General features: G+C 47.2%; 1 protein-coding gene across 1 annotated transcript in view; it reads right to left on the bottom strand.

The window, feature by feature from the left end:
* Window positions 1-12,431, bottom strand: part of dbpa (D site albumin promoter binding protein a) — a 33,246-nt gene extending 20,815 nt beyond the window's left edge. Inside the window, exons 1-3 of the mRNA XM_083926301.1 lie at window positions 11,560-12,431; window positions 4,652-4,938; window positions 2,926-3,130 (exon numbers count right to left, since the gene is read on the bottom strand). Of these exons, the coding sequence (XP_083782427.1) occupies window positions 2,926-3,130; window positions 4,652-4,938; window positions 11,560-11,755 (688 nt within the window). The 5' untranslated portion in view covers window positions 11,756-12,431. The remainder of the gene's footprint in view (window positions 1-2,925; window positions 3,131-4,651; window positions 4,939-11,559) is intronic.
* Between the last annotated feature and the right edge of the window lie 1,111 nt (window positions 12,432-13,542).

The raw sequence follows: 13,542 nt of genomic DNA, 5'->3' as shown, positions 1-13,542 counted from the left end.
GCAGGTTTTCATTCCAACCAAGCAAGAACACACCTGACTCGACTTACTCAATCACCTGAACTGTCTTCACACAGTTGATTTGTTGGACCAGGTGTGTTTTTGATTGGTTGGAATGAAAACCTGCAGCCACACGGCCCTTTACTGGATCACTTTGACACCCTTGCGCTACAGGCTTCCTTAAGGAACTAAAACACTGAGATGATGAACTCAACCACCGTGCCAAGCAGCTGATGCAAAACCAAAATAGTCCAGGAGACCCAGAAAACACTAAACTAAAGGTAAAGGCTGCTCTGTTTTGATAAACAAAAGGGCTACTGTTCACTAGAAAACAGGCAATGGACGACAAAGACCCTCAAAGTTCTCAGATAGTGTTTGTGTGCACACTTCACAACAGGGAGCAGCTCTCACTACCTCTGATGGTGAGATAATGAGTCAGCGCAGAGCACCGGCGACTCAGGGATTATGAAAACTCCCCACACCTGGGCTCAATCAACGCCAATCAGAGCCACACACACCTGAGCGCAGTGAGGTGATTCACTCACCGCGCTCACTGAGGCCTCGTCCACGCGAACGCGGGTATTTCTGAAGCCGTATGTTCCTCTGCACGGTTTGGCCGTACATCCAATCCACACATAACCACAGTTTGGAGTATTTTGTGACCTGTGCCTAGGGTGAACTTTTTGTTTCAGCGGAGGAAAACCGCAACTTCTTGTCGACATTGTTTGACGTCCCACTGTGCGACAGTACACAGTAAGTTGTATCCATGGGGACTTGCGGAGCACTGTAGACGTGACCAGCTGACGGAGGCGGATTTTGCGGTTACATGTGGACGGAGAGATTTTTTGACCAGGGGCCATAAAAGTTCGGCTTCAAAAGTACCCGTGTTCATGTGGACTAGAGCTCTCACACTCATCTCTCCAGCCTGTTTAACCACAGATATATTTAAGGAACCTCGCCAGAAGCACATTGAAAGGACTCATTGACTTCCACACAAAGAAACCGGAAGTGCAAAAATGCTAACTCGTGTCCAGATTTTAGGACTCATTCCTGCAGCACTCTACTTGCTCAGACCGAGACATTCCCTTTCTCACACTGTTAGTGTCCAGAGCTCGTTATTCCGATTATTCTGACACCACATGAACGCAGCACGAGGGGAAAATAATGTGTGTATCCGCCCTGTGAGTCAGAGTCAGATCCTTTGGCACATGCGTCATCCTTACACTAAGTTTCATAGACATCGGGCGAGTCCAGTTTCCCTTAATCCTGCTGAGGAGCGAACAAACAAGACGAGCCGACGAGACCTCCTTGGCGGAGGTAATAACGTGTCAAATCTGTGTTTGCAGCTAATTGCACTGCCCCCGAGTGGCCACAAAATCAATGAACGCAGGTTTATCTAAACGTGTTCATGTCATGCTGGCAGGTTACTGAACACCAGCAGAAGAAGGGACTTTTGTTCTGTAACATTTATCTTAAATCGCCGTTCCTGTGCCTTAAAACGGACTCCTGTGCAGTTAAACCATGAGAGGTTGTAGCATTATCCAGCGTGTACGATGGACAAGGATTCTTGCTATTTTTTGTATCTTTACAGTAAATCCAGGTGTGAATGAACCAAGCTCCCGCCACAGCGACTTCCTGTTTGATCCAATCAGGAAGTGCCAAAAACTGCAGTTCTCTGAGTGTCCACTAGGGGCAGGAGTCATAACAGAGCAGTTTCTCATTGAGCCCCATGTTAAACAGGCCGTTTACACAGCATCATTAAACCTGTTTAAGGACAAAATAACATTATAGTCTGTGTGTTTAGCTCAGATCTCCATGACAACACTGAGGGGGAGGGGCTAGTTTTTATTTTAGTGGAGGTTAAAGTTATGAATAATTAGGGGCGTGGCTTCTTGAGTGACAGCTAGCCTCTGACCCTCACTTCTCCTCGGAGGTCAACGTCAGCCAGATGGACGTACGCCCCTCCCCCCAACGTCATATACATGCCCCTTTTTTGGCAAGAGGAAATGAGGCTGAGTCAAAGTGACAAGATGGCGACTCCCGTAGGCGTGGAGGAGTGGATCAAGTTGAGAGAACGGACCTTGACGTGTACCAGTCTGTGGTATGAACTCTATACCTGCATTAAAGTAGAATCACAGCTCTGCGTCTCTGAGTCCTGTACACACACACCCCCATCACGCCTCAACCTTCCTTTAAATGTCTAAACAGCGGCTGAACATTTACAAAGACATGTGGCAATCTGTCATCAATAAATCACGGGGAAATTATCTGTGATGATGATTCATGTGACGGCTCACAGGACGGAAAAACAAGACCGTCAGCACCGTGAAGAATGGCTTCGTGGCTTCAATTAGGGTTGGACTTTGTCAGACTTGTGAAATAAAAGCGAGGAAGACAAGAAAAGCTCTTCTGATGTTCTCGCAGTTCTGGTTCGCATCAGAAGCGGCAGAGAGGACACAATAAATTAAGACTATATACTGGATGAAAACAGGCTGTTGGAGCGAGCCGAGGAGGGCCGGAGAACAACGTCTCAGCCGTTTATCACAAGAGATATAATTAGACCAAATGCTACTCTGGTTATTGTCGAAGGAGCGGGTTAATTAATGCAATGTATCACGAGTCCTCATTAGTGCCACGTCACATTAAAGTCTTTGCACGTGCAGCTTCATATGTGTCTGACTGCATTAGGTGGTGCACGGTTGTTGCCTTCTCGTGTGAAGACTTTAAGTTTATCTCTACTAGAAAGTTTTATTTCAAACATATATTATATATATAAAGATATCAAAACGTTCCTCTTGTCACCTCCTTCGGGTTAAAAGCATTTGAAGACTGATAAAGTGAATAATTAGTTGATTAAGTTGTCAAAAAGTCAATCAAAATGTCATGTAAATGGGTCAAAATGGAATAAAACTGCCAAAATTCACTCACCGTGTAGACACTCGGGTCCTCCCATGATGCCTTGCTGCTGAGGTGGCAGTGGCGGCGGTGGTGGCGGTTGTGGTTGGACAGTCTCCAGCCCCAGCAGTGAGGAAGAGGAGGATGAGGAGGACATGGAGGAGGAAGAGGAGGAGCAGGGCGGAGGAGAGGAAGGAGGGCACTGGGAGCTCTGGTTGGGCACCGCCGACTGGGAGCTCTGGGAGGAGAGGACATTTTAGAGACGACCGTCAGTTTAAATCACGACGTAGACGAAGGGAACAGCGTAACATCCTCTAAAATTGAATTCAGGTGTTGAGTCGTTGCGGTGAACAACAGTGCCTCCAGCTGACATTTTAAAAAAACACTACATGCCAAATGCAGACAATGGGTCTTTGTTGTAAAATGATGGGCGAGTCGTCATTGGTCGTGAGCGCGCAGAGAAATGTTTCCAATTAAAACAGATCTTTGTTCTAAAACGGTGACAAATGGGAAACTTTCATAGAGACGGTCTGGCATCAACAATGCCACCCAGCTTTAAGAGGAAGGGTGGCGCTAATAACGTTGGCTGGCAAACCAAAGTGAGCGAGTTTTAGTGAGCGAAATAGTGCGCCAAAGCGGGCTAACATCATCGCATCACGTTCACATCAGCCCCCCAGGAAGTGCGGTGGGCTTTGAATGCTTTCTGTCGTGGCCAAACTCTGCAATTGCAGCTTCCAGGTCTGTCACGTAATGCCCTCTGACCCTAATACACTTCTCCCCACTGAATCACGGCAGAAGAGAGGGACAAAACACCGCAAAACGACTCGTTGGGAAATTTGGTCCATTCGGCCTGATAACATTTGTAAAAGTCTGGAAGAGCCACACGATAGAATCATTGAGTCCCCGTTCACATCCATAAACACAGCGTTCAATCCTTCGATTCATAAGTCAACGAGACAAGAGAGATCGTGAGCTCACTGGTTAAGACGTAAGCCTCCTAGCTAGCGAGAAAGCTAGCGATCTGCTCACTGAGGGACTTTTTTGGGATGTTCCCCGGGTCCTATGTTCGCCGCTTTGTATGTGACGGCTTGTTATTTTTTCCACAATCAGTACCGAATTCCCCAACAAAAAGGCCTATGTATACCTCAACCCCTAACCCTAACACTACCCCCTAACCCTGACCCTAACCTTAACCCTAACCCCTAAAAGTACCCCCTAACCCTGACCCTAACAGTACCCCTAACCCTAACCCCTAACCCTAACACTACCCCCTAACCTTAACCCCTATCCCTAACACTACCCCTAACCCTGACCCTAACCCTAACAGTACCCCCTAACCTGAACCCTAACCTTAACCCTAACAGTACCCCCTAACACTACCCCCTAACCCTGACCCTCACCTTAACCCTCACCTTAACCCTAACCCGTAACTCTAACCAAATGCTAAATTAAATCCGCGGAGGCATCGTTTTTATAGAACCCAGGGTACATAGGGATGACCCCGTTTTTGTCACTAGGTACGAGGATTTCTGTACCGTGGCCTAGACTACAACTTAGTTATACGAAAGCAGGTCAGTCAGGTCAACAAGTCAGATCTCTTGAAGCTAAATTAGCATGTCATAAGTTAGCTAGTTAGCTGACACTTAATTGCAGTGAGGATTCAGAGAAAAACAGATAAAGTATACAGTTATTAACATGTCCTAGCAGCTACATCTTGTCAAATGAAAACACATAGAAGCTACTTCAGCTTTGGTCTCACCTGGGAGGGGATCTGGGCGCTGGTGGAGCTCGGACCGTTGCCGTGCATCCCCATCCCGTTCTCAGTCAAGAACTCCTCCAGGTCCATGTACTGCAACTGGAACAAGCCTCCGTCACATGGCAGGGTCCTCTCCCACAGCAGCGGGCCCAGGAACGCTGACTGGGAGGTGGGCCGCAAGGGGGCGGGCCCATCGGGTCCTCCGGGCCCCGCGGGACCTCCGGGGCATCCGGGCCCACCGCCGTTGACCCCCTGTGAGTCTTCATCCGAGTCCACAGGCTTGTCTTTGTCTGGAGAGGAGGGAGAGGTGTGTCAGTTCCCACCCAAAGACAGAAATGTTCAGTATTTTGTGTCCAGACGAGACTCAAGCGGTGCAGTAAAAGGCTGATAATCAACCATTTGTTTACTGTAAATCAAACTGGTCTTTAGCTTCATGTGGCAGTGATTCATTGACTGAAACACTTAAAGGTCTAATGCAGTCTTTCCAACACAGTGTCGACTTTAGACGCAACCATCTAAATCATTTTAAGTCTCCATGTCAGCAGGTGTTGGTGAAACAAGGCCCAACATTTCACTCGCTGATTTCATTTCCTAATAACACTTTCTTTTATTTTATTTCCATTTATTCCACAAGAACTTAAGATCTGGTAGCCAGATGGTCACAGGTCTGATCCCCAAAGGGTAACACACACACACACACACACACTCTCTCTCTCTCGCACACACACAAGCGGTGTATGACGCACATCAAAACAACACACATGCCTTGTGTTTGCTATGTAAGCACACATCTCAACCCTCCTGATGTTTAGCACATTAACTCTGTGGATGGTAGGTTTTGTTTTTCTTACTCCCTGCCCTACACCACTTATTCAACTTTTATATTTTACCCTATAAACTGGCACCAATTCTGTCCTTTCTCCTCAAAAATTCAGACTTCCCCTCTGTGTGTCAGGTTCGGACCCTGAGAGCAGACGATCCAGCCGGTGGGTACAGCCCGGCGAGCCGACTGACCGCTGACCGTATCAGAATTTTGTAAAAACACGACTTGATCTCAACTTTATGCAGATGACGTCCGTCTGCCACAACGAAGCGGGCCGCAAAGTTTCAATCAAACTGTCAAACTAGGGGCGACACAGTGGTGTGGTGGTTAGCACTGTCGCCTGTCGTTCTCCCCGTGTCTGCGTGGGTTTCCTCCGGGTTCTCCGGTTTCCTCCCACAGTCCAAAGACGTGCAGGTGTTCGGTTCATTGATGACTCTAAATCACCCGTAGGTGTGAATGGTTGTCTGTCTCTGTGCGTCTCTATGTGTCCTGTGATAGACTGGCGTCCTGTCCAGGGTGGACCCCGCCTCACGCCCGATGTCAGCTGGGATCGGCTCAAGCCCCCCGCGACCCCGACAGGGATAAGAGGTTGAAGATGAATGAATGAATGAATGTCAAACTAGGCAGCGACGATCAAATATGATCTGCTTATTTCTCACTTCAAATGTTTTCAGAAACATATTCCCGTGTGCCGTTTATGTCGAAAACATTCATTCATCTTCAGCCTCTTGTCCCTGTCGGGGTCACGGGGGGCTGGAGCCGATCCCAGCTGACATCGGGTGTGAGGCGGGGTCCACCCTGGACAGGACGCCAGTCTATCACAGGACACATAGAGACGAACAGAGACAGACAACCATTCACACCTACGGGTGATTTAGAGTCATCAATGAACCGAACACCTGCACGTCTTTGGACTGTGGGAGGAAACCGGAGAACCCGGAGAAAACCCACGCTGACACGGGGAGAACATGCAAACTCCACACAGAAGGGCCCCAGCCGGGATCCGAACCAGGAACCCTCTCGCTGTGAGGCGACAGTGCTAACCACCACACCAACAGTCGAGTTGTAATGAGTTGGTTTATGGGAGGCTGTGACATTATCGCTGTAATTGTCTTAGTGATGTGTTTCCTTACTTGTTAGTAAAACAATAAGGACACTGTAGTTAAAAAAAGAAAACGCTTACAAAGTGCCAGATGTCGGGCGGCTGATCTCTGACGGACACTTTGTACAAGACGCCGCATCATAACCGTGCGCTACTTTGTCGGAAAATTGTTTTTCAAAAGACAAACAACAATCACCGAGCAGCTCCGGGGGGGGGGGCTGCTCTGCTGTTTGATGAGCGGCGGCTCGTGTCCTTTGCCTTCTGTGAAGCACTTAGCTGCGATCATTAAATGGCATCTATAAATAAAGTCCGCTCGACCGACCCCGCACTCTGACCTCCCGCACAGGGAGGGGTCTGATGGAAAGATAGATAGAGACAGAGACGTCGATAAAGCATCAGCAGAGACATAAATACGTGAAAATCCTGCGAGTAAAAGCGAGAACCAAAGTTAATTGCGGCGCGTGAAAAGAAGCGAGTGATTGTTTTGCACCAGGATCCTTTTGATAAAGTGATTCCACAGAGTTATGCCTTTAAAAGTGCATAAGAAATAAAAGGCACACTGGATAATAACGTCTAATAAAAGTGTAATGAAAGAGCATTTTTAACAGGGCCGGGAGGGAACAAGTGAGAGAGAGAGAGAGAGAGAGAGAGAGAGAGAGAGAGAGAGAGAGAGAGAGAGATGAAAACATCAAGAAAGCCGGAAATTTACATTTAAAGGGATTAAAGAGCATAAAAACATGAGAGATTACAACGTGAAAACAGCAGAGAAGGGGTGGAGAGGGATGGAGAGGGATGGAGGGATGGAGGGAGGGATGGAGAGGGATGGAGGGAGGGAGAGGGATGGAGAGGGATGGAGGGAGGGATGGAGGGATGGAGGGATGGACGGATGGTGAGGGATGGAGAGGGAAAGAGGGATGGAGAGGGATGGAGGGATGAGGGATGGAGGGATGGAGAGGGAAAGAGGGATGGAGGGATGGAAAGGGATGGAGGGATGGAGAGGGATGGACAGGGATGAGGGATGGAGAGGGAAAGAGGGATGGAGAGGGATGGAGGGATGGGGGGATGGATGGAGGGATGGTGAGGGATGGAGAGGGATGGAGGGATGGAGGAAGAGTTAAGACAATCCTCAACACTCTGCTATCATCATCTTCCTCTTCAGTTTCTTTTAAGTGCGTCTGTTCAATACCCAACTTAAAGAACGATGTAGTGAAAGAAATAAGAAACAGCAGCCGACACTGTCGCCCGCGGACCCGCAGGAAGTGAGGCGGGCGTCAAAGGCGTTTTGTTGTCACATGATGGGACTTTATCACATTGACTTAGGGCGCACTCACACTGTGCCTCCGCACCGTGCCCCGTGCTTTAGGGTCCTTGTCCCCCCTCCAGGCCCGTTTGTACTCACACTACCTGGGCCTCGGAGAATGCTTCTTGCTGCCTATACGTCATCACGCCGTAACACGTCACACGCATTGATGACGTCATCACGATGCGTGGCTTTGTTTCCAGATCTTTCCGTAGACCTCGGAGTTTTTGTGCGTCTTGTCGACTGTTTTTGAATCTTTTCATCGACCAAATCTGCAGTAAACACTCCACCTCCGCATCACACCAACGTGAACCTTTCGCCGCCATTGTTTGAAATGTCCGCGCATGGTCCCTCCTTCTTCTTTCTATGTCCCAACAGGCGCACATAAATTACCTCAGAGCCGCCGTAGGCCTCGTACACGTGCGCACGCTCGTGCTCGTACATGTGCAAACGCGCTCTACTAAAGCCCACCTCTCTCAGACGGACCGTGGACGACCTGCTGTCCGCAGTTATGCGCGGAGCGGTTGCACACACACTGGTCAAACTTACTAGGCTTTAGCCGAAAAAACGGTTTTGGCCCGGTGCGGAAGGACAGTGTGAGTGCGCCCTAAGATTGTCCTCACTACTTTCATAGTTTGCTGTGCTCTGCATGAGGAGAGAGGAGCTAACTGTGCAGCATCTGGAGGAAAAACACCGTCGAGGGCCCAGGGGAAACAAAAGAGAGGAGCCCTCAAACCCAAAACACAGCTGCCAGTGTCGCTGCGACGACCTGCAGCTGAAGTTCCTCCTGCTACGGTGACGCCACAGTGATTCAGGGGCACAGATGAGGTGACGTGAGGGTGTGAAGGACTAACGTGTGTGTGCACAGGCGATCGATTTAGACGCACAAAAAGACACAAATCCAAAACACACCTGCAGGCTCCATTGAAAGGAAAGAGGAGCGGGTAGAAATAATATAAAACGGCGCCGAAGAGAAATGAGGAAAAGCCTTTTAGAGCCGCAGGAGGGAGGAGGACAAAGCCTGGGAACATGGAAATCAGCAGAGGGGCCGAGGAAGAAGAGGAAGAAGAAGAGCAAGACAAGAGAGCCTGAGGGGGGGGGGGGGGGTGCACAACCTCAAAGACGTGAGAGAGGCGGACAGACAGAGGAAGAGATGTGCGAGATGGCGTGGGTGTTTGTGAAGGCGTCAAACAAAGCCAGCCAGGAGGTGAAGGAGCGAAGCATCGGCTCAGCGTCGACGAAGGGGAAAGGCACAGAGACAAACCCACGCAGCAACATCTTTATATTCTATTTTTTTTTTCTTATAGCGCGCCCCTGAATGCATCACCCGACATCACGAGAGTGCGCGCTGTACGGGAGCTGACAGTGAGGCCGGAGCCGGAGCCTCTGAGCTGCTGCTGCTGACTCCATGGAGAGGCTGTCAGCCGCGCTCACCATCACCATCACCATCACCATCACCTCCTCCTCCTCCTCCTCCTCCTCCTCTTCCACGTGCAAGGGAACAAAAATGAGCCGCAGTTACACCAAGACGCCACCAGGGGCCGGCAACCAACTGGGAGCATCTGTGTGTGTGTGTGTGTGTGTGTGTGTGCATCAGTTTTATCCACACTTGACGTGAGGACATTTTAACACGTCCTCACGGCGACAAAATAATAAAGGTGTCTCATAGTAAGTGTCCTCACATGCCCAGCAAAACCAATGTGTGTGTGTGTGTGTGTGTGTGTGTGTGTGTGTGTGTGTGTGTGTGTGCAGGAGCCTGGTTAAGACTCGTCATGGCAGCTGATGGACGGGAAGGCATTCAGTCCCACTGAGTAACCTTCATCCTCATCATTCTCATCATCATCATCACCATCATCATCCTCATCTTCCTCCTCCTCATCCTCATCATCCTCTTCATCATCATCCTCATCATCATCATCCTCATTATTTGATTTCACCACCAAATGCAAAAAGGAAGCGCCCCAACGGGCCAGAAGGAGGAAGGCTGAAGTTAAAACAGAGTGTGTGTGTGTGTGTGTGTGTGTGTGTGTGTGTGTGTGTGTGTGTGTGAGTGCGTGCGTGCATGCGTGTGACTGAGTGGGTAGGTGTGATTGTAAAAGACAGAGGCCTTGCTTCTCCAACAATCACACACACACACACACACACACACACACACACACACACACACACACACACACACACACACACACACACACACACACACACACACAGTTTAACATCAGATTTGTCAAAGAAAAGCAGCAAAATCTTCCCAATCGAGAACATTTCAAATATAACTTTAACGTTTCTGCAGGAGCTTCAAATCTCTCCGCGGTGCATTTGGATTATGACTCCCTTACTGCATTTTATTGCACTTAATAGTCTCAACACTTAAGACTAGATCTTCTATCGTGATATGGATCATTAAATATCGCGATAACATGTTTTCTGCTAATTTAATAAATGATAAAATATAAAAAAACAACACGGTAAAGTCTGTTTCTGTGTGAATTTAATACGTAACAAAGGAAAAATATCGAGCATTTTCTTATTTTACACAGAATTTTAGAGTAAAATATAAACTTTATTTAGTTTGGACGTCGTAATTGTGTATTTTGATGATTCCAAATACGATTTAATCACCACACGGTTTCATTTAAAGACGATAAACGATGACTCAGCATTTAATATGGATTATTCTTAATCTCCTATAATAAAACCCACAACGATGTAACAAACAAACTCCTAACAAAGGCCTGAGCTGCACCCGTACAACACTGAAACAGCCAAAAGTGTCTGGATCGCCCCCTGGTGGCCGCAGAATCGAACGTAAGCCCGCCCCCTTTGTGTTTAGATCGTTTTAGTTTATTTAGTTTATTTATTTGTTTCTATAAAAACCACAAACTGTACAAAAACGGACGTAGCGTCTCTGTCAGGGTCCGTTTTCTCAACTTGATCCACTCGTCCTCGCCTACGGGAGTCTCCATCTTGTCCTTTTGACTCCGCCTCATTTCCTCTGACCAAAAAAGGGCATGTATGTGACGTTGGGGGGAGGGGCGTACGTCCATCTGGCTGACGTTAACCTCCGAGGAGAAGTGAGGGCCAGAGGCTAGCTGTCACTCAAGAGGCCACGCCCCTAATTATTCATAAACTTTAACCTCCAATAAAATAAAAACTAGCCCCTCCCCCTCAGTGTTGTCATGGAGATCTGAGCTAAACACACAGACTAGAATGTTCTTTTGTCCTAAAACAGGTTTAATGATGCTGTGTAAACGGCCTGTTTAACATGGGGCTCAATGAGAAACTGCTCTGTTATGAAACCTGCCCCTAGTGGACACTCAGAGAACTGACGCTGACGGAGCTTCCTGATTGGATCAAACAGGAAGTCGCTGTGGGCGGGGCTTGGTAAAAACAGGGTAAAACGTCATGATTGACAGCCGTGATCTACTGGGCTTGAAGTGACTCTGGTTGCAAAATAACAACATGGCGGAGCACGTGTCCGGAGTAACTGGGCTTCACTTTGGTACAGGAAGTGGAGCGGCGTCCATCTTTACGCACAGTACATTAAAATGTATTATAGGTAATTGTGTGTGTGTGTGTGTGCACATGCATTACAATATGTTTTTTCCTTACTGTAGCTTTAAGAACTTTCCTCTCACACACACACACACACACACATGGACAGGGACACGTGCACACACACTCACCTTTCATCTCGCAGCAGTCCTTGGTGCCCCTCTGGTCGGCCTTGATTGGCAGCTGCAGCAGCGACTTCAGGTTGGTCATGGAGGTCAGGTGTCCGCCTTGGGGGCCACTTCCACCCAGGACCAAGGCCCCACACTGGGGGCTGGTGGCCCCGGCAGGGAGATCCGGCGGTAGGAGCTGAGTGAGAGGCCTTGACATAACTTCAAGGGAGGAGGCGGGAGGTGAGGGGGGGTCCAGGAGGTGCAGAACCCGCAGACTGTGAAAGTTCAAGATGGAAATAATCCAATTAGTGACGCTAATTGAGACGCGCGCCGTCCGAAAGGTGCGTCGGCAGGTGACGCGCTCAGTCTCTCCAGCTGATCTCCCGCTTTCCCGCGCGTGCCATGAAGAAAGATGTGTATAAAAAAATGATAAATAAAAGAGGAGGAGGGCTTTATCTCCAAAATGGCAACATGTTCACCGAGTATAAGTCATCCTCGAGCCCGCGCGAGTCGCTGTCACCTCTCCCGCACTGGATCCTGGAGCTCGGGTCCGGTGCGTCGGTGCGTCGGTCCGGGGCTCGGTGTTAGTCCGGGGGTCCGGTGAGGAGGTGAGGAGGAGGAGGAGGAAGAGGAGGAGGGGTGAGGAGGCCAAAACAAAATAAAAGCAGATTGAAAGGCGGATGGCTGTTTAGTCCCATGCAGTGAGAAGAGGAGAAGAGAAGAAGAGGAGGATCAGAAAAGAGAAAGAGTCGATGCGAAAAACAGAAAACAACGCGAGATTAAAGATGAGAAAAGATGAGATGAAGGAAAGAAAGAGATCCCCCCCAAAAAAGAATAATATCCAGCGGTGTGAGAGGAGGGTAGAGGAGACTGACGGCTCTTATTTTCCTCCCTCTCTCTCTCTCTCTCTCTCTCTCTCTCTCTCTCTCTCTCTCTCACACACACACACACACACACACACACGCTCCTCTCTCTCCCAGTCAGCTGGAACCAACACGGGCCGCTCGTGTGACGTCACCGCTCACGGGGGAAAGACGCTTGGGGGCGGGGCTCGTTTGCATACCGAGGCCACGCCCCCTCCATCGCTGCCCCCTTTGGTGCGTTCACGGGTGCATGGGAAAGCTGGTAAATTTGAGTTTTCCATGTTAGGAAAGGCGAGTTTCTTTGTTAAGCACAATTAAACAATTCAAAGTGCTTCACATGAAATATTAAAAGCATTAGGAGAAAAAAACACATAAAACATATACATTTAAACGCATACCACATAATTTAAAAGATTTAAAACACATTAAAGGTCATTTTTAAAACATATAAAAGGTTTAAAACACATTAAAAGGTAATTTTTAAAACATATAAAATATTTAAAACACATGAAAGGCCATTTTAAAAACATATAAAAGGTTTAAAACACATTAAAAGGTCATTTTTAAAACATATAAAATATTTAAAACACATTAAAGGCAATTTTTAAAACATAAAAGATTTAAAACACATTAAAGGTCATTTTTAAAACATATTAAAGATTTAAAACACATTAAAGGTCATTTGAAAAACATATAAAAGGTTTAAAACACATTAAATGTCATTTTTAAAACATATAAAAGGTTTAAAACACATTAAAGGTCATTTTTAAAACATATAAAAGATTTAAAACACATTAAAGGTCATTTATAAAACATATAAAAGGTTTAAAACACATTAAAGGTAATTTTTAAAACATATAAAAGATTTAAAGCGCATTAAAAGTCATTTTTAAAACATATAAAAGATTTAAAACGCATTAAAGGTCATTTTTAAAACATGTAAAAGGTTTAAAACACATTGAAGGTATTTTTAAAACATATAAAAGATGGTTACAGTTACAGAAGTTATTGCACTTTATGTCCTTTATAGTGAACATGTTTACTTTAGTTATTTAGTTTCCTTTATGCTGCACATTTTCACTTTCTTTTATTCATTTATTCTACATATTATCTGTTCTTCCTTGGAGCCGATCCCAGCTGA

This window comes from Echiichthys vipera, assembly GCF_963691815.1.
Source record: "Echiichthys vipera genome assembly, chromosome: 13".
Taxonomy (NCBI): Eukaryota; Metazoa; Chordata; class Actinopteri; order Perciformes; family Trachinidae; genus Echiichthys; species Echiichthys vipera.
This window is presented reverse-complemented; position numbering and strand designations above follow the sequence as displayed.